This window comes from Vipera berus (assembly GCF_964194415.1).
Source record: "Vipera berus genome assembly, chromosome: 7".
Taxonomy (NCBI): domain Eukaryota; kingdom Metazoa; phylum Chordata; class Lepidosauria; order Squamata; family Viperidae; genus Vipera; species Vipera berus.
Window position 1 is genome coordinate 54,164,447 of NC_138209.1, and position 22,129 is coordinate 54,186,575.

At 40.3% G+C, this 22,129-nt stretch overlaps 1 protein-coding gene across 4 annotated transcripts in view; it reads left to right on the forward strand.

Moving 5' to 3' along the window:
• Positions 1-19,309, forward strand: part of NEK1 (NIMA related kinase 1) — a 109,315-nt gene extending 90,006 nt beyond the window's left edge. For all 4 annotated transcript variants that reach the window (XM_081332622.1, XM_081332623.1, XM_081332624.1 and 1 more), the window contains 5 exons: positions 321-472; positions 9,491-9,690; positions 15,424-15,557; positions 16,379-16,511; positions 17,521-19,309. In XM_081332622.1, the coding sequence (XP_081188748.1) occupies positions 321-472; positions 9,491-9,690; positions 15,424-15,557; positions 16,379-16,511; positions 17,521-17,534 (633 nt within the window). In that variant the 3' untranslated portion in view covers positions 17,535-19,309. The remainder of the gene's footprint in view (positions 1-320; positions 473-9,490; positions 9,691-15,423; positions 15,558-16,378; positions 16,512-17,520) is intronic.
• Positions 19,310-22,129: the final 2,820 nt, after the last annotated feature.

A 22,129-nucleotide genomic window follows, 5' to 3' on the forward strand; every position in this document is an offset into this window, starting at 1 on the left:
TGGAGTCACTGAAGCAGTAGGCGTGAGCTTAAATGGACTCCAGAAGATGGTAGAGGACAGGAAGGCCGGGAGGAACGTCCATAGGGTCGCGATGGGTCAGACACGACTTCGCAGCTAACAACAACAATTCTATTAACAACTTATAACTTCTTCTCATTGCCAAACAATATAATTGCTTCATTCTTAGAGATAGAGAAATAAAGATAAATTTACTTCATTACAATATTTTATATTCAAATCTTGATTAAGGTACTATGTTATCTTGTTATAAGCTTTGCTTTTTATTTAATCTATTCATGTAATGCATTATTTCATTTCAGTTGCTGAGGACGTGTTCTCTTCCAGATCTTTCAAAATTATATAGAACATTAGTTGATGTTCCCAGTGTTGCTGATGTCCAAAATCAAGAGAATCTTGAAATTGATGATGTGGAAGATGTACCAATTAAAGAACATTCAGATTCTGAAGAAATGTGAGCTATTCTACTTCATTAAAAGTATTTAGAGAATGTGTTTGCCAAAATGTTCATGAGAATTAAAACAAATGACAGTATTAATAAAAGGTAATTTTTTTTAAAAAATGAGCTGTTTACTATCCCAGTCTGGTACTCTTCAAAGGGCTGGGACTGCAGCTTCCAGAGGTCCCAACTAGCATGCTCAGTGCCTCTTTTGTCCCGGTGCTTGGTCCCCAGTATGTTTGAGGAGAACCAGCTTGGAGAAGTCTAGGTTATGCTGTGGCATGTTGGTGTCTTTTATCAGGAAGGGAAAACAGTTCAGAACATACTTTGAAAAGTAATAAAAATGCAAAAATAACTATTTTTTATTTCTTTAAGTATTAAAGAAGTATTAATGCACCTGATGGAAATTATTCATCACTAATTGTAGAATACTTTAAAGTGTTTTATTGACAAAATAAAAGAAGAGTGATTACCAATAGAATGGCTGAGAAAAGAAACTGAATGTCTTTTGCTGCAAAAGACATTCTTTAAGTGAACACAAAAGATTTTGAGAAACAGGCAGAATGTCTACAGACTTAGACACTATAACAAGTTTTCATTTATGCATTTTGTTATCTTCATTAGCAATGATAGCAGGGCTTGCTGAGCTTTTAGGTCAGGGGTGTCAAACTCACAATGTCATGTGACGTGTTGCGACTTTTCGTGACTTTTTTTCCATTGCTGGCAATGGGGTGGGCACAGTTTCGGCATGAGGCGTCCGGCCTGCGGGCCGGCAGTTTGACACCCCTATTATAGGTTATAAGACTGAAGGTCTTCCCTGCCTGCCCCTCCCCCTCAGCCTTCTGAGTCTTCATATCCTGGATCCACTTGAACTTTGATATCCTGGCTTGGTCATTCTTACCAAAGGTCTCCTTCCATGGCATCCATCCCCTAAAAATGGTGTGAGAGTTAGGGCTGTCAGAACTTGTGCTGTCTTTCTGGTAATTGGCAGGTAACAGGTAATTAACAGGTAAACTTTAAAATGTCAACATACCTTTTGTAGCTGATAAATGAAGACCTATTCCAATCAAAACAGCAACTTTAAAAGAGAATTAACAAAAGAACCTCCACTACTTTAGGAAGAACATCAGATGGTAATGGGTCTGTTACACATTTTTATTTTAAAAAATACTATAGAGAAATTGGAATGAGAATTCAATTTATTCTAAACCACAAAAAATCTTAAGAGAAATTATTTCCTCTGGCACACTCTGGGATATGCATAAAAGTACAGAAAATTATTGAGCTGGCAAATATAAATCATATAAAATGAGGATTCAAAACAACACAAAAGCAAAACAATCATCTGAATTTAATCCAACAGTTAGTTAAAACATATTTTTATAATATTTTATTAGTTTTTCTAATTTTACAATCAAGTATTTAAAAATCAACATGGTGACTGGGTTAATCAATAGTTCAATAACATACATACATCTTTAGTATAAATTTCAAGTTACAACATCAAATATTTCCTCTCTTTTCCCCTTAATATCTACTATCTCATATTAGGCTAATACAGTTCTTATTGTTATCAACTAAGTAAAAACATCTTTGTTACATTTATCAATTTTAGCTTATACATATCTTAATTGTGTTTGCATTCAGTCCTTATATACAATCAATGTCCTGTTATTGCTTTCTTCCCAAGCTTTAATTTCCCGTCAATATTCAAATTAATATTTGGTATTTATAATTCCCAAGCTTTACGTAACCAAAGTTTCCCTTATCTCAACTTCTTCCTTTTTCCCTTTTCATAACAAAATCTAATATTTTAATTACACATCTATTTGAATATAGTCTTATTCTGTTTCTAAAAGTTATCTATTTTCCACCATATTAAACCATCTAATTAATAATACAGTATACCCTCTAGTAAATCAAAACCATTATATGTATTGTCTGGGTTAACCAATAAATCAGTAATATACATATTTTTTGTTTAGGTCTAATTTTTAAAAGCTCAAATACTCCCTCTCTTTTTTTGGTAATATCTATTATCTCATATTGGGCAAACAGGATTCTTATTTTCAATTGATTTCCAAATATTTTATATTAGGTGACCAAAATTTCCCTTATCTCAACTTCTCCCTTTTTCCCTTTTCATATCAAAGTGTATTAGTCTTGTTACACATCTTACCTATTCAATTATAATATTACTTTACTGTATTTTCTAAAAATTATCTATTTTCCACCATATTCAACCCTTTAGTTAGTAATATGAAATCCCCTCTAATAAACCAAAACCCTTATTTTCTTCAGCCTTACTCTGGCTTTCTTCCTTTGCCAATTAACCTTCCATGTCAATGCTTTTGAATCATCAAATAGTTCTCCCTCTATTATTATATATATTATTTGGAATAAGAAAGACCAGTTGGTTGTAGTTGTTTTGGAAGAACTAGCCCATTTGTATTTTTTTTAATTGAAAAGTTTTAAAATACATTTTAAAAACATAAACTCCCTCCACCTCCCCCCCACTTACCCTCCCTCCACCTCCCCCCCCCCGACTTCCCAGAGCTGAATACAGGGTATTAACTTTTACAAACTTAAGCTAAAATAAGCTAACTGACTAAAAAACCACTTAAAATTCTATCGCACTTTAACTCCAGCCCATTTGTATTCATTAGATCGCCCCCCTATTACTCCAATTTCCCAGAATTGTCCTGATAGGTTTATCTTCCATTTAATCTGTTCTTCCTTTTCCTCAAATTTCTTCTGATTTTTGTAAAAAGTCTTTTCCATTTTCATTGTTGTCACTCCCTTTTCTGATTTTTCCATTGGCTGAATCTGTTGGTCACTTGAGTCCTCTGTCTTAGTATTTAGTTGTTCCACTTCTGCTGTTATTTTCTGCATTGTTAGTTTTTTGGTTGTAGTCAAGATCTGTGTTTGTATATTTAAGCTGGCATCTTGTTCCTTTATGTTGCATCTTATTTTGTCACAAGCTGAAAGAATGGTTTTGAGTGTTGATATCAACATGGAAAGGTTTTTTTTCCTGATCATCCATATTCTCTTGATAGTATGTTAAGTTGAAGCCTTTAGAACCAAACTTTAAGAATAGTTTTTTGTGTTTTATAGCTAGGTATGGGGCATCTATTTCACATGTTATAGGTGGCCTTTACAGTAGAAATTGTCAAGTAAGAGTTTATAGTCCAAGGTATTCCATTATCTCGTGTGATAACATATGCTTCTCTTGTAAAGAAATAGGAAAGCAATTCCCCACGTATAGCTCTGAAAGTCAGTAAAAGTTTACATTCATAATTCAAACAAAGCAGATATGTCCCAAAAGTTCCTTCTTTGCAGCTGAGTTTTTCACAGGTGGCAGCTGTCAAGGTCAGAGAAGATTTTTTCTGTGTGTCTGGGCTTCAAGCTAAGTCTCTTTTAAACAATAACAAGTTGTAATTCCATACTTTGCCACAAGATGTCACCGATACCGTTTAAAGTTTTTTAAGTCCAAAGCTTTTATGATAGTTTTTCAACGTCTTATTTCTTTTTTTTAGATAAAAACAAACGTCTCCAGCAAGAATAAGAACACTTTTAGTCCCCAAGTTTCAAAAGCATATACATCCAATTAGATTAAAATTGTTCTCTGTTTCCCCTGGGTAGTTAGTCTCTGCTGTTCTTAGAGGGTGGGGTAGAAATTCTCTTCCGTCTCTCCTCACAGGGAAAAAAATACTTTGGGCAGCTTTTACAGGAAAAAGTACTTACAGCCTTAAAGAGAAGATCAAATCTCGCCCAGTTTCATCCGCTTTGCTTTAAAGGTGCTTGGTGGTGATTTTGACTTCAGCTGTCAGCAGCTCAGTGACGAGCCATATTGCTATGGCCGGTCTTTCCCCCACAGGTTTGGAGGGCTTCCCCAGATCCAACAGAAGGGCCTCCACCCTTCCGCGAACAAGCAGGGGTCCCTTCCTTGCTCATCGCCCCTACAGGGTGATTTTTGACCCTTTCCACAGTCCCCCAGTGGGACGAAATTGGATGCGAAAAACGGAGCTCGTCTTCCAGCAACCGCGCCACTGTGATGGCAAACTGGAAGTCAGCTAGTTAAAGCATACTGACCTCCTTCTATCGAAATAGCAATTTTTCTTGAATTTTACTGCTTCCTTTTAACTGGACTTTATTTTTTCTCTGGAAATTCCAATCTTTAGTCTGAAGCTTTCAGAAATGGTGTTAATCTTTTTTCTCAGTTTTAGTCCAGCAAAAATTTCTTAATTTCTTCATCAACTTCTGCTCAGTGTTTAAAATAATTCATATTTTTCCTTCTCAAAGACAGAGCAATATACCTTTTGGGTATGTCAGAAGCCACCTTCATTCAGGAGATGTACTGTATATTTAAACTAAGCTACTGGTTAGCATGTAAGCTGATGTCAGGTATTAGTTGTGAATGTGAACGTTTGCAACTCACATTCTCGTTGAAGTAGTATATCCAGTTGCACAGTTGTTTGTGAATTTCTTAGTTTATAAAGCAGTTCTTAAATATTCAAAACCTATGTCTTATAACAGCTTGTATCCGTTCTCCTTTGTCTCAGTGGCTGCATATCATTTTTATTTTGTAAAAGCTACCGTATATACTTGAGTATAAGCCGACTCGAATATAAGCCGAGACCCCTAATTTTACCCCCAAAAAATGGAAAAAGTTAGTGACTCGAGTATAAGCCGAGGCTGGGAAATGCAGCAGCTCACCTTATGCTCCTCTCCAGAGATCTTCCCTCAGCAGCGGCCGGCAAAGTAGCTCGCACGCGAAACACGCCCGGCAGAGGAGCCGGAGCGGCGAGCAGAGGCGCCCGGCCCAGATCCTGCAAGGCCCGGCCGAGACGCGCCCCCAGCAGCGGAGCTGCTCCGGCTCCTCTGCCGGGCTTGTTTTGCATGTGAGCTACTTTGCCTGACGCTGCTGGGGTCGCGTCTCGGCCGGGGCCTTGCAGGATCCGGCCCGGGCGCCTCTGCTCGCCCTCAGCAGCACCTGGCCCGGAATCACATGCGAAACAAGCCCGGCAGAGGAGCCGGAGCGGCGAGCAGAGGCGCCCGGCCCAGATCCTGCAAGGCCGAGATGCGCCCCCAGCAGCGGAGCTGCTCCGGCTCCTCTGCCGGGCTTGTTTTGCATGTGAGCTACTTTGCCTGACGCTGAGAAGACCCGCTTGGGCACTCGGGTTGGTGTCAGTCTCCGCAGGCCCTTCTCGTTTCCAGGAACGTCAAGCGTGCTTGGCTCCCCACCCCCACGGCAGGGCAGGGCAGGGCAGGGCAGGGCAGAGACTTGCTCGCCCTTCTGACGGCCCTGAAGAGAAACGAAGGGCTTGCAAACTCCCCGAGAGAAGCTGGGCGAAGTGCGCGGCTGGGCGAGTGTGTGCCTGCGCGCGTATTTACGAAAGAAACGCTCCGAGAGTTCTTCTTTCTCAATTATGAACACCCGGGGTCCCTCTGCGACTTACGGGCGGAATATCTAAGTTCAGAGCCGTCCTCTCTGGCTGCGGTGGCCTGGGGGAGGGCAGCGCGGGGCTCTAGGAGGTACTCAAGATAGTTGGGGGGGATCCAACCTGCCGCGGGGGGTGGGAGTGGGACTTTAGTCACGGACGGCGAGAGGAACCTTCGGAAGGGGAAGCGGGAACGAAGAGAAGATGAGGGTGGAGCGATCGGGGAGCCGGTAACTCAAGTTCCCCGAGTGGCTTTCAGCACTGGAGAAAATGCAAAATCGCTCGAGACCAAACTCGAAGGAATCAGCTGCCGGTGGGAGCGAGGCGATCCGTGCGGTCCCGTGACAGCCAGTCGGGCAAGCAACGTGAAGAGCGGCAGGGCTTTATTTTTGCACCGTGGAGCTCCCCCTCCCCCTCCTCCCAAACTCCCCCTCTCTCCCCCTTCCCCCCCTTCCCAGAGCTGAATACAGGGTATTAACCGGCGGCGGAGGCTTGCAGAACGGCGGATCGAGCCTCTGTCGGCGGCGGAGGCTGGATCCGCGCTCCGCAAGCCTCTGCCCCCGGCGGAGGCTGGATCCGCGCTCTGCAAGCCTCTGCCCCCGGCGGAGGCTGGATCCGCGCTCCGCAAGCCTCTGCCGCCGGCTGGATCCGCGCTCCGCAAGCCTCTGCCCCCGGCGGAGGCTGGATCCGCGCTCCGCAAGCCTCTGCCCCCGGCGGAGGCTGGATCCGCGCTCCGCAAGCCTCTGCCGCCAGCGGAGGCTGGATCCGCGCTCCGCAAGCCTCTGCCAGCGGCTGGATCCGCGCTCCGCAAGCCTCTGCCCCCGGCGGAGGCTGGATCCGCGCTCCGCAAGCCTTTGCCCCCGGCGGAGGCTGGATCCGCGCTCCGCAAGCCTCTGCCCCCGGCGGAGGCTGGATCCGCGCTCCGCAAGCCTCTGCCGCCGGCTGGATCCGCGCTCCGCAAGCCTCTGCCCCCGGCAGAGGCTGGATCCGCGCTCCGCAAGCCTCTGCCCCCGGCGGAGGCTGGATCCGCGCTCCGCAAGCCTCTGCCCCCGGCGGAGGCTGGATCCGCGCTCCGCAAGCCTCTGCCCCCGGCGGAGGCTGGATCCGTGCTCCGCAAGCCTCTGCCGCCGGCGGAGGCTGGATCCGCGCTCCGCAAGCCTCTGCCCCCGGCGGAGGCTGGATCCGCGCTCCGCAAGCCTCTGCCGCCGGCGGAGGCTGGATCCGCGCTCCGCAAGCCTCTGCCGCCGGCGGAGGCTGGATCCGCGCTCCGCAAGCCTCTGCCTCCTCTTCTCCAAAAAGGCCTGTTGGAAAACTGCACAGAGCAGAAGCAGCAGCCAGGAGCCCACCATCTCTCCTCTGCCGCTCGCTCTCGCCGCTCCAGCCCTGGCGAGCCAAAGAGACGAAAGGCCCCGAGCGATAGGAAGGGGATCTCTGTCCTAGAGCGGGAGGGGGGAGGGAAGGGGGGGGAGGAAAGGCCTGATCGCTTTGTGTTACCTGCCGTGAAACCAGTCCTTGCAGGCATCGCACTCGATCAAGAAGCGGGTTACATCGTAGGGCAGCCAGGCAGCGGAAAGAAGCAGGCAGGCAGGGCGCGCGCACCTCCCCAAACCTCCCCAAACTTCGGCAGGTCTCCGGCTTGAGAGAGGTGCGCGCGATCCCGGAAGCACCGAAGCCTCGGCCGCGCACAAGTCCTCGGTAAGTTTTTTTTTGTTCACTGGAGTATAAGCCGAAGTGGATTTTTCAGCCCAAAAAGTGGGCTGAAAAATTCGGCTTATACTCAAGTATATACGGTAATTGTTTTATTCGTGGAGCGAAATAATCACCCACTTTTAATTAAAATCTTACTTTCTTGTGTTCTTCTTGCAAAATGGTTGAGAAATTCAAGTTTAGAATTTGGGATTTTCCATTTATTTGTCATAACCACACACTCTGTCCTGAAATAGTAACTTTTTTAAAATATATATTCAATTTTATTTTCCCATTTCTTCCACAAACAAGTCAACAAATATATCGCCATACATAAATACATATACGTAAGTTTGGGTGCTGCTCGTCCATTTCCCCTTTCACTGTATCCACCCTCCTCTCTCTTCCCTCTTCTCTACTTTCTTTTTCCCTTTTTTCTTTCTTTCCTACTTCCCTCTTCTTCCTCTCCTCTCCTCTTTCCCTCACCACTCCCCTCCATTTCTCCCCACTTCTCCTCCTCTTTCCCTCTAACCTTCCTTCCCCCTCCTCCACTCTCTTCCCTCTCTCCTCTCCTTTCTTCCCTCCTATTCCTCTTCCGATACAATTCAGGGGTGATGTCCGAGCAGCTCCTCTCCTTGGATTTTCAATGTCTATATTAGGTATGAGAATATCCTTATCACCTCATTTTTCTTCCATCTAAATTAGTGTTAGCTGTCTTTTAAGCATATTCTCTTTTTCACCCACTCATAAAATTTTCCCCAAATTTCATAATACTCTGACTCTGTCTTATCTTTAATTATCATTGTTAATCTATTTATTTCCGCACATTCCATTATTTTCCTGATCACCTCTTCTTCTGGAGGAGCTTTCAGTGCCTTCCAGTTTTGTGCAAACACAATCCTAGCTGCAGTGGTTATATGAATAATCAAATATGTGTTCTCTTTGCTATATTTCTCTGGTAAAATACCCAACAGGAATATTTCTGGTCTTAATTCTATACATTGTTGTATCATCTTTTCTATCCATGATTTGATTATGTTTCAATAGGTTTTAGCTTCTGCACACGTCCACCACGTATGATAGAAAGAGCCTGGTATTTGATGGCATTTCCAACATTTCATAGATCTGTCCTTAAACATTTTAGCTAGTTTTTCTGGAGACATATGCCATCTGTAGAACATCTTGTACTTGTTTGCTCACATATATCATATTTCAGAAAATTTCTCTTCCTATTAAGGCCTAAGCAGGCCTCTCTGCTAAGATCTATCTGTATGACAATGAGATAAGGAATGAAATTTTCAATTATGACTCCTTTTAAGCTGAGAAAGTGAAGATAACTAAGATTATATTGGCTTTTCTTTGTCAGTCCAACTTCCTATTATTGATTTCAGTGTTAAAATGGTTCTTCTAAAGCAAAGAACCTCAACTGTTTGAATCCATAAGACTGAAGTTAAATTGAATAAATGGAAAAGAAATTATCTGTAAAACGTTCAGTATTTATCTCAGCATAATTGAAGTCCAATTCATGTGATACATTTCAGTCTATAGTATATTTACTTCTATAAAGCTGTTCACTTGAACAAAATCCAAAACTAAATTTATGAATGAGTTGATCACTTATATTTCCCATATCTGTTTAATACTTCTAATGCAAAATAATACTTTTCTGATAATTATCCACATGATCAGATAAGGGTATAATTTGCAAATCATATAAAAAATCCATAGAATGATTTTAGTGCAGCAACTACTTGACAAAATAACCATATGGCACAGTTTTTGTTGTCTATGATCAGTATTAGCTATTATTGTGGATAAAAAAACATGCTTTGCAGTTTTAGCTTCAACATTTCTGAAGAATTTATTCTCTTGAGTAAAGTAATAGCCAAAAAAAATTGTGTTACAGTATTTTTGGGGAGACAGATTCAGATTTGCAAGAGCTTCAGGCATCGATGGAGCAGTTACTTCGAGAGCAACCCAGTGATGAATTTAGTGAGGAGGAAGAAACAACATTAAAAGCTGAGTGCCTAGGAAATGATACAGAGGTGGAAGAGGATGGCAACAATTTCAGTAGTGAGAGTGCTTTTAATGAAGAATGGCATTCAGGTAGGCTTTAGTTCTGTAATTGTTTTATAGAAAGGTTATGTCTGAAAGTTTGTAAGTCACTCTTCAGCTTGTATGATGTTTAAACAAAATTAACCTCAAGGACAAATCATTAGGACTATGTTACACATATATAAATTTATCAAATCTACTAGGCAAGCATTTTATTTAGCATTAATTGAACTAATACGTAGCTTGAGATTGAACTATTGTTGTCCATGTAGTTAATTGCAAAACGGCTGTTAAAAGGAGAATAGTGTGGTACTTTAATATAGATTGCCCATTACTACAGATGTGAACAGGAATGTTTTTAAAATAGATTATACTGAAGCGCTGTCCCATATACCACTGCATATTTAGGACTAACGTGTCAGCATCCTTCAAAACTGTGTTTCTGATTTTACAGTGCAACAGTTTACAGGTGAATGTCTTACCACATTTGACTTTGAGATTTATGAAAAGTGTGAAAATTGTTGAATGTGTGTATAGTCTTAAGTTATTTAATTGGATATACAAAATAGTTAAAACATATGGCAAATATTTGAAGATTTTTCACTATGATAATGGGAAACATTTATTTTCCATTGGTTAGACTCAATCTCAAATATTTATGTCCAATTCTGGACATGACACTTTAAGAACAATTCAGGAAAATTGCTAAAGACTCAAAAAGGATTAAAAGTTAAAACTTATGAAGAGAGATTGAAAAGAACTGAGGATGTTTAGATACAAGGGTGGAAATTCATCCTTCAAATACCTGAAAAGATGTTGCAAGTAATACAAGACTTGTCCTTTTGCATTCACAGTAAAGGGCATGGAATAATAGATTTAAGTTACAAGAAATTAGATTTTTATTGACTGTTGGAAAAAATTAATTAACACAGCATTTAAATTATCCAGAGCTGGTGGGTAGCTCTTAATTGGATGGGTTTCAGCAGAAGGTAGACAGTTGCCTGTATGCTTTAATTTTGATTCCTGTTCTGAGTGGAGAGTTGAATTCAGTGCCCTTCAGGGTGTCAAATGCTCGTCCTGAAGTGAGTGGAACAACAGCTCTTGCAGGAACGAGAGACAACCCACAAAGGAAAAGTGATTTATTTGTCTCAACACAGCAATCCAAAAGCAGGAAAAAAGTCAGCGTTGGCTGCTCGTTGCACCCAACGCTGCTTTCATAGCAGTACAATAATGTAACGATCACCACGCCCATTAAACCACCACGCCCAGTAAACCAGCATCCGCCCGCCTCCCCTACAAGTATCCCGTTCCTTCCCACCCACGCCTTTCCTTGATCCCGACGCCTCTCGACGTGCCCTCTTCCTCGGCCTCCCAGGTATTTTTCCCCCATCCCGTTCCTTCCCTTGGAAGCCTTTCCCCCTCGCCAGCTGTTCCCCGCCGGCCGCCGCATGCCCCATGGCCCCAACCCCTTCATAACCCGTTAGTGTCCCCTCACCCCAGCTCAGCCAGAAAGCCCCAGCAGCCCATCACGCATATGCTTGGCTCGCGTGCGCCTCTCCCCCGTTGTCCGTCCGGCGGCAGGGCCCCTCCCTCTGCCCAGGACAGCCGTCCGGTGGCGAGGAAGGGGCTCCCAAACCGACACCTGCCTGCCAGCAGCTAAGGGCAGTCGGGCCGTTGGTGGGAACAGCCGCACTGGCCGCTCTGGCCCCCTTGCAAGCTGCACCCTCAGCCGAACCGTTCTGCGCAGGCGCGGCAATGGCGGAAGGCTCCCTCTATGTTGCAGCAATGGCAGAAGGCTCCCTCTGTGTTGGCGCGGCTTCCTGAGGCGGGCACAAAGGCCGACGTCTATCCTGGGCCCGGTAAGAGTTGGTGGGCCACCCATGGACGTTAGTGACTGCCGGGCCATCAGAGCCGCCAGTCAGTTGTGAGAGGGGCGTATGTGATGGTGGAGACCCACGGGCATGGCACGCCGCCCCTCGTTGAATGTCGGGCCCGCGGGGCTCGACACAGGGTCCTTTTCTTATAGATGATTTTAATATTGTAACATTTCTTACTTTCATTAGTGCTATTTTATAGTGCGCAAGCCTTTAATAAATATTACTTTGCCATTGCCATAGGAATAACCTGCTTGTGTTGCTCTGTCACCAGAATTCCATTGTGCAGTTAAGTGGGAATTACTTAATATAATCACCTGAAAAAGATTTAATGAAATTCAAGGCAGCACAGTTTAAAGTATATTATTTATAATATGCATGTCATATCCTCAAAAGAAAATCATTGTTTCCCTATGCCTATTCCTGAATCTGTAACCTTTTTTTGTGGCCTGCCATTCTGTTGGAAGGGGGGATGCTTTGCACTGTCTTGCTATTGTATGCTTCCCCCAGGGGATGGAATGTATCACCCTTATCTGAGAGACGGTTGCGCTTGGAGCCAGAAGGAAATGAAAGCAAGAGAGACCTTCAAATAATGCACCAAAGAACCCAGTTACCAAAACACTATGCCACCTGTGGATTGGCTGGAATTTAAATGAACACTGTGACTCAGGGGGGGGGAGTAGTATTGAATATTGCTTTTAATATACTGCTTTCGTGGGTTTTCCTCACACCTTGCCTTGTTTTCCCTGTTATCACTAGCCCTAATAAAAGTTCCTTTTGAGACAATGCCTGTTTCAAGAGTTCTGCTTTCTTGGGTGGCTTAGCTGAGGTAGGTCCTTACATAAGGCAAGGTCAGCATAGTGCCCAGCCTAAAGAGGCAGCTGTCCTACCAAGGTGGGTCGCAGCTGATGTGCCCCTTCCTAACAGCAAAATGGAAGAGGGAAAAATGGAAATCTGCAGCAGAGATATCGCTCTGGCAGACCCCGGGGAAAGCACTTCCAGGGACCTGGGAGTGGTGGAACCCTTGGCAGAAGGTGATCGAGCTAGGTGGTTGCTCAGGGTCAGAAAGAAAACACTGGGAAGGAAAGGCTCAGAAAAATAACTCACACAAGGCAGAGGAAAGCAGAAAGCAAAGAAATAAAACCAAGAGCCTACCCTTCCTGAAAACGAACTAGTGGATCCAAATTCAGAAATGATGAAAGCAATCTTAAAGCAGACAATGGAATATGTGCGAGAGTCCTTCAAGGAACTAAAAGCCCAACTGAAAGAACAATCGGAATCGGAGAAAGAAACAGAGGAGGTAGCTATTAAAGAGCTAACAGGGCCTGTGGTGGTGGCTGTCCCCCCCCCCGCAGTAGCAGCACAATGAGTACGACTGCCCCAAAGACCCAGAGGGGCTATACTCCAACAGGCAGAGGTGAAGCCAATTCCATTGGGGATGAAATTTGATGGGAGTCCCAAGAGATTGGGGTTCTATCTAGCCCAAGTATTCACCTACATGAAGATATATAGGAGAACGCTGACAAAGTCAGAGTGATCACCCTAGCACTGGAAGACACTGCTGCTGACTGGATGGTGACCCTCTGCAACTGCAATGCTCCAGAACTAGGAAATTTTAACCAGTTTATGGCAGTCCCCCGACGCCACTTCAAAGATCACCCAGCACACCGGAAAGCCCGTGACTACATAAAAATGGTGAAACAAGGGCGACGATTAGTAGCTCAGTACATGGAGGAATTCCGAGTTGGCCAGCTGCTTAAACTGGCCAGAAGACATTGTGGTGTGCTGTTTGCAGGATGGCCTGAAGAAAAACCTGTACAATGCCTGTGTAGCCCGCAGAGCCTCCTGGCAGAGGTGTAAATAGATCAATGCAAAATCAGCACCACCCGGTGAGAACCAGTTTCAAGCCAATACCTGAGAGGAGAGGTGAGACCGCATGGGCAACAGCAACCCCACCGCACTTCACAGCGTGCTTCAAATGAAAGGAAGGTCACTGAACAGTCGATTGCCACAGCAAAGGATCAGTGAAGAAAAACCAAGAGCCTACCCTTCCTGAAAACGAACTAGTGGATCCAAATTCAGAAATGATGAAAGCAATCTTAAAGCCCTCCTGACCTGGAGGCATTTTCTAGAGGGGAATAAAATACCATTTCATGTTTGGACTGATCACAAGAATCTCGAAGCTATGAAAACCCCTAGGAAGCTGTCCCCTAAGCAAGCATGGTGGTCTCAGCATTTCCACCATGTCAGAATCCATTTATATTTCATTTTTAACTATCTCTTCTGTGCAAAACCCAAATCTCACCCTTCCCTGGATTCTGCCATTCCCAAGGAAAAGAGGGAACAACCATGGGAGTTTATTACTTTTACTTCCTTAATTGTAACCTTTGTGTATTCCGCCTGCCTGCTATCCATCACAATATAACCAATTACCAGGCATTCCCCTCTTATCTTGTGGACAGCTAAGAAAGGGGGTGGTAAGTGAGGAAGGAATGCGCCCGGAATCTGGATTGTTTCTCCGGATGAAATGTCAGGGGGTGGGAATGATCCTGTTTGTCCCACGAGGGGCTTGCCACCTGGAGCTTGGCTGATCCGGAACTGACCAAATGAACTGAGGGGTGGAGTTTGCTTGGAGACACTTTAAAAATATCAATCTGTGAGGGGATTCTTCAGATCCTGTCTGTTATACCCTCTTTTCATCTATATTTTATTAAAAGTTCCTGCTTGGCTAATCTTGTCTCCAAGAATTTTTCTTTCTTAAGATGTGGATTGAAGTGGGTTCTGATACACTGATTCAATTTTACAATTCATTACCTGCTTGGGGGGAAGAATTTCCTGGCAGATGCTCTGTCTAGGATGCCGCAGTACAATAGTGCTAAATCGGAAGTAACCTTGCCTTGTTTTCCCTGCTATCACTAGTCCCTAATAAAAGTTCCTTTTGAGATAACACATGTTTCAAGAGTTCTGCTTTCTTGGGTGGCTTAGCTGAGGTAGGTCCTTACAATACAGTATTATTATTGTCTTGCAGATTAAAAAATCTCATTCCAGTCTACATGGTTATTAATGATTGGTTGCAATCAATGTTTATTACATAGATACAAGATCTTGATGTGAATTAACTAATTCTTAATAGGTGTAAATGTGAATTGATTTTGTTTTGTTTTTTAATGTTATATGCTGCTTGAGTTTGTGTACTTCAATTTTATAAACTGGAGGTTTACGTCTGTGTTCTTGAATGACAGATTCCTCCCCCTCCTAGGAATATTCTGTGCTTACAGATGCCTAGACAAGATCTCTGGTTAATTTTTTAATATTCTTTGGTATATTGTACTCTAAACTTGATACTTTTGAAATAATAATTGTAAATGCAGTGGAAATGAGTGTACATTGTAATTAATTCTTAAAAGTAATTGAATTTAAACCAATTTATACTGATTTAAATAAATGATAAATGTTCAGATTGCATTGTTCCAAGACAGAGTAGTGACTACTACAGGAGCTATGGTAGCGCAGTGGTTAGAATGCAGTATTGCAGGCTGACTTTGCTCACTGTCAGGAGTTCGATCCTGACCTGTCAACGTTGACCAGCTTTCCATCCTTCCAAAGTTGGTATAATGAGGACTCAGATTGTTGGGGGCAATATACTGACTCTGAAAACTGCTCAGAGAGTGCTTTAAATACTATGAAGTGGTATATAAGTCTAAGTGCTATTACTATTGCTACTTTGACACTTAGCTATGCAGCCATATTATTTTACCGTTATATTTGTATATGGTCATATGAAGCTATAAAATATTCAAAATAAGTGTAAATATGACAACTTCAAAATTTAGTCATGAACTGGAAAAAAGACAAATATTGCTACAATAAAAATTGGAATGCAAAAATATTTTCTTATATTTTTTTATAGACAACAGTGATGGTGATAATGCTAGTGAATGTGAGGAATATAATAGTGTGTTCAGTCATCTAGAAGAACTGAGATGTAACCTGGAGAGAGAAATAGGTTTTGAAAAATTCATCAAAATTTATGAAGAAATAAAGGTTTGTAGAATGTTCAATATGAAGACAAGAGCAAAATTATTATCTACTAATAATAATCTCATTTATAATATAAGAACTCTTTTAATGAAATTAAGTTAATATAGTTATTTTCCAAATGAGTTTTAACATACAGTTTCTTAATGATGTTCTAAGTAATTCATTGTGTTCAGGAGCTAGAGGCCCATCTATGCTGATCCTTGGTAATTTCTGGCTGGTAGAGACTCTTTGTCTTCTGCTAATCATTTTCTGAATAACATGATTTAGAGACAGTCCTCCATAACTGCTAACTTCTACTCCCCAGCTTTTCCACTGAAAAGGTAGCTTAATAATGATAGTTTCTGCTTAAAGGTAAGGTAAAGGTTCCCCCGCACATGCGTGCTAGTCGTTTCTGACTCTAGGGGCCGGTGCTCATCTCCGTTTCAAAGCTGAAGAGCCAGCGCTTGTCCGAGGACATCTCCGTGGTCATGTAGCCGGCATGACTAGACGCCAAAGGCACACAGAACGCTGTTACCTTCCCACCGGAGTGGTCCCTATTTTTCTACTTGCATTTTTACGTGCTTTCGAACTGCTAGGTTGGCAGAAGCTGGGATGAGTAACAGGCGCTCACTCTGTTACGTGGCACTCGGGATTTGACCCGTCAAACTGCCAACCTTCTGATCGACAAGCTCAGCGTCCTAACCCACTGAGCCACTGCGTCCCTTCAGTTTCTGCTTTAGCAAAAAAAAAAATTAGCAGTTATGGTGCCTTGTTGGATCTGGATGTGGAAAGTTTGTGAGCTTATAATATTTTATTACGTTAAGTTTCTATACCTTATTTTCTAGGCTATACATGAAGATGAAGATGAAAGCATTGATACTTGTTCAACAATAGTTCAAAATATTTTAGGAAATGAACATAAACATCAGTATGCTAAAATTCTCCATTTAGTAATGGCAGATGGAGCATACCAGGAAGGTAAGTATCTGACAAGCACATGTTTTCAGCATTATTTTTCTGCTGACTGCTATTCATGGTTAGCAAGTTACTGTGTACAATGCCATTTTTTTGTTGCACAACAGTTGTTTCTATATACACTAGAAAATTGTATATTTTTACTGGCAAATATTAAGGTAAATATAGAACTACTTTTGCTGATTAATAGGATTCTATCCAATAGTATCATCAGCTTGGGTTTGCCCATTCTTTGGATAGAACTAACTAATTTGTCATACTGGAATTTGTAACTCTACATTTTTCTATTTAATGTTTTTAATGGAAATCTTATTAGACATTTTCATACTGCAGAAAGTAAATATGCTAAAATATACAGTGTTTTGTGTATTTATGTATATTGACTTGGCCCAATATTAATATTGAACTTGATCTTTCGCCTGTTATTAAAAGAGGAAAAAACAGGATTTTGCCAGTTCCTGAGATTCTTTCATAACTAATATAAAACAATTTTACAGCTGCCTTAATATTTAATACAAATTGAGTTGTATTGTTCCTAATATCTTTATCAAATCTAATTTAAAGGCTAACTAGGGTTATCATTAAATTGATATGTACCATATGCTAAATAAATAAATTAATGCAGATCTAATATTACACCATGGTTAGCTTCTAAAACAGAGATGGAATGGGTTGCAGAAATAAAGGGAGAAAGGTTCATGATTCTGCTACAAGCTAAATAGTCTTCTGATTGTTACCTAAATCTTATATTTGTAACACACTATTTAAATTAGCTTTTGATTCATATAAGTGAAGTATGTATCTCCAAAACTTTAATATATAAAACTTGAATCATGGTAAAATTAAACTGAGAAGACTGAAGTATAAAAATAGCAGACTTGTTATTTATTTAGTATGTTTTCATTATTTCTTAGAGTATGGTGTTTGTTGTCTTTTAGTAGATTAGCAGTTTTGAAAGTGCTTGCTAAGCTGTTTTTTCCATAATTAAATATTTTAAAATCTTTCTTTGCAGACAATGATGAATAATACGTTTTTGTGACATTCTAAGCAAAAGCAGATGTATGAATTTTATTCTGTAATAACAAACTGTACAACAAAAATAACACTTTATTGGGACAGACTTAAAATCTTCTTGGTAGCATGAAGAAAATGGGAAAAAACACGACTCTTTTCACCATTTTATAAATATCTGTTGATGCATAGCTTCATTTCTTCAGTAACACATTGAAGGCCGTGTTCTATTTAAAATGAATTACAAAGAATAGAAAGACACTCAGAAATAATTTACCATTTGAAAGTATCAGGTATGAAGAAGCTGGTGGTATAGTAGCTATTACTGTTTTTCTTTTTACCTAAGCAGTAAAAAGGAACAAACAAAACAATATATTTTTGTTTAAACAACCTTGACTCCTGTTGGTGGAATTTTTAAAGATGACTTTGTTTTCTGTTTAGAATGCCAATTTTTCAGTAATACTACTTGATCTTAAGTGCATACAATATGGAAGTAACTTCCCTGAAATTAGTAGAACATTTTACATGCATTTAATAGAAACTATTTTTTTTATTTTGTTGTAGAATATGTGTGTAAAATTATTTACAATTCTCAGTATTTATGTCTTAATCAGTTTATCATCTTTCTCTTTGAAATCACTCAACTCAGTTTCAATACTATTTCTGTCAGTTTGCAGCATAAGTGATTTTCCACTATAAATCAAAGGAGTTTCAGGACGAAGTTTTCTTATTAGAGTACTGTGTACCCAGCTAAGTCTGCTGCTTTTTTGTTTCCCTTTAACAAGACCATCCTAACAGAAACAAATGTAATATTGCTGTTGTTTTGAAAGTTAAATGCATATTCTACAGCCTGGTTGTTTAAAAGGGAGAAGCTGGATTTTATTTCCTCTACTTCTCATTGAAAAGTAATTCTTTAATGGGGAGAGAGAATTTCTGCAAGATGATGAATCAAAGCATTATTGTATGTAACAGATAGTATTGATCAGCTGAATCAGCTATATAACAATATATGTTGAAAATATAATTCTGTATTTCCTGACTAACAATGGAAAGTGGAATGTATATAAACATAAAATTAAAATTTTAAAGTAATTCTAACTATATGAAATAAATATTGAAGATGTTGTTTGTTTTGATAGTTTGGATTTTCTTGATTTATGCAGCTAATGAATTTCCATGTTTATATTGCACAAAAAAGAAATAAAATTAAAACATATTTATATTTTGTATTTTAAACTAAAATTTAGTTTACACTCCAGGCAATTATAGAGAAATATATACATATCTTTTATGAAAATAAATCTAGGTTCCAGATGGCAAAAGGCAAGAAGCTGCCTTACTGACTATATAATGGTTAGTTGAGGTAAAATTGCTTTCCATGGAATGTTCACCTCCATATATGATGAACAAAATCTATAAGAATAGACAATTTGCTGGATTTAAACTAGCCTTCTAAACTAAATGATAGAAAAGAAAATTTAAAAGGCATTGTATATAGTTTTCATCTGTCGAATATGCCCTCGCAGTTTTAAGAGGTTCAAAAAATAGGAAAATAGCTTATTTTCCATTTGAAAGTTATGTAAGCAAATTTTCATTCAGATAGAGAACTAATTACACTTGACACTGAACGTTATTAATTTTCTGTGGATTCTACAAAGATTTATACACAGATTGACTTTCTAATTACCTGACTACATGAACATATGTACGCTTTTTTATTTATACTGTCTCCAGGGTAATTTATTTGATACTTGATATTTACAAAGAATCCATTAAACAATTTACATGCATCTTAACTTATATAGTCTTTATTGTCAATTGCTGAACCCTTGAGCAGAGAATGATATGTTTCTAGATTGCAAATGAACACTATGAATGCATGTATCTTTTTGCTGCACAATTTTCCCTGATCATAAATTTGTATTTTAAATATTTGAAAGGAAGAGAAAATATAGAAATTCTACATGTAATAATTTGGTCTTAGCCCAAAGGAAATCCTGCTTGTACATAGTTTTGCCTTGTCTAAATTGTGTTAATGTATCATAGCCATCTTAGAACTACTGCCTGCCATTCTCTGTAAGATTCATACTATATAATCTCCCTTTGCAGTATAGGACTATCCAGGTTTCCTTGGAATTATACACATATAAAGAGATCCCACTTAGCCATGATTAGTATTGCATTATAGTAGAACTCACAGAGCAGTAGCAATTGCTGGTGGTGGAAGCATATAGAAAGAATTAAAAAAACAATAGGAAGTCCTAAAATCCTTATAGTCTGAAACATAAATTTTTGCTGGACATTCTTAAAAAGCAATAAAAAAATGGTTGATGGTTGTGCTGAATATATCTCAATCCCAAATATTTCATATTAGAACAATATCATACTTCACACATTGGGCTGGTTAAGGAAATTTCCTTTCCTCAAGCTGCAAGGCATACAAAGGAAGCAAGGAAGCCAATCAATATGAAATATTTCTTTCTTTAGAAAAAGCGTGAGTTACTTATTTTCAGTTTTAAGCAGAATTATCAAGCCCAGCATTATCAAGCCCATCCTGTTTCCTTCCTTCCCATCTTTTAATTATGTTTTTAACTTGATTGGATTTCTATTTTTATTCTTTTAAAGATATTTATGTGTTAGGATTTTAATGATTTAATGCTAGAAGTTGTCCAGAGTCATTTGCTACGAGATGGATGGCAAATAAATTCAATAAATAAATAAAATAAGAAAGGACACCAATATACTATAGAGACTTCTTTTTATTGATAATGATTGTAGGCCAAAACTAGATCAAATAACATACAGGAGCTACTGTATAGGCTGTATATACAGTGATCATTTGTTTAATGACTGTTCTAAATCATAGTGATACTGAATGAGAAGACTTATGACCAGTCCTCATAATTATAGCTCTTACAACATTTCTAATCATGTGATTGCAATTTAAGAGCTTGGCAACTGACATCCCAGCAATCATCTTTGGAAAGGAGAGTTAGCTGCTCTACCCCCTTGGCCTCCCTATATATTATGTATGTTGCATAGTGCCATCCTGGAAGCGGGCACCATTTTGAAAAATTCTAAATTCTTGCAGTTGCTCCCAAAATTTTGCCTGCTTCCATGTGGCCTCTATGTAGGAAGACCATACGGGAGACCCTTACTTGCTGAAGGACATTAGTGGAAAAGGTAGTGAGTAACATGGATTGAGTCATGATGGGGGATAGGGAGGAGAGTGTGGAGCCCAGTGGAGTGGAAAGCAGGCCCAAGGCCTGCAGGAACCTACAGGGGCAGGAAGCTGAGCAAGAGTTGCCTCAATGTAGGGGAGGTCCAGGGAAGGCCATGTGTGAGCTGGGGAGGTACAGTGCAAACTGAATCTGCACTAGGGCTCCAAGGCCCATCTACTCCAGAGACACCCCATTCTTCACTTGACAACCCATGTGGCCACTTAATGTCTAAAACAGAGCAGCAATTGGAGTCCTTAAGCAAGGTGATCACATGAATGCCTTGATTAATTACCATAACAACTTGTGACTGTAATGGGCAGGCTACATTACAGTCATAACTTGAGGACGAAGACTGCTTACATTGAGATAAGCTCAAAGAGGATAAATCTAAAGAGAATCTGATCAAAGACACATAAAATTTGTTGCTAATTATTCAGTTTGTACAAATGTATGATAAGATTTATCTGGAAAAAATGGTTGCTCTTATTTCTCAGAAAGTAGAAAACTTTGTCATTTAAGATCCTTAGCATTACTGAATGATATGAAAGTTCTTAGATCCCATTTCCAAATGCAGTTCAAGGATATTTTTCAGTTATTTCTTGCTTTCATTCTTTGGATAATATTCTTGGCAATAAGAAGGCCTGTTGTCAACTACATAATATCTGTGGAGTCCTTGTTTATTTACAGAAATTTCATTATTCATATCTGACCAAGTAACTACTGTACAGGGTAATGTTAGTAGTGACTTTTCTGGTTCAAATGTTACAAAAAAGGAAATAATAAACTGAATGTGTATGCAAATTTTCATAATAAAATCTTTAATGTAGAAAGTATGAGCCAGATTTATTTCAGATAACATGTCATGATACATTAATAGCAAGAGCTCTCGAACTTATGTACCACCCCATAATGCTTTACAGCACTGCACTCACAAGTAAACATATTCACAACATGGCAAATCACTTTTTAGGAAGAGAGTGTCAACTCTACAAACAAATTTGGCTGAAGCCATTTTCCCTTCATTTTTGGTTGCCACAGATTTGGGAGGGGAGATGAGTATTTTTTTATCTTAGTCAAAATAATAAATTGTTCTGTGGAAACCAACATCATTGCTGACTGCATTTTGGCGGGCTACAGCTTTAACTTTGCTAAAGGGTTCGTTCAGCCAGCAAAATCCTGAGTAGCCACCCCTGTGCTTTTTAAAGAGAAAAAAAGATGTGTTACTGAGGCTGTGTGTGGATTTGAAAGACTTAAATGGGGTCAGTGTGAAGAATATGTACCCCCTCCTTTTAATGAAAGACATGTTACTGCATTTGGCAAAAGGAAAGATTTTTACCAAGCTGGACCTAGGAGAGGCGTACTATTGAGTGAGAGTTTAAAAAAGGAGAT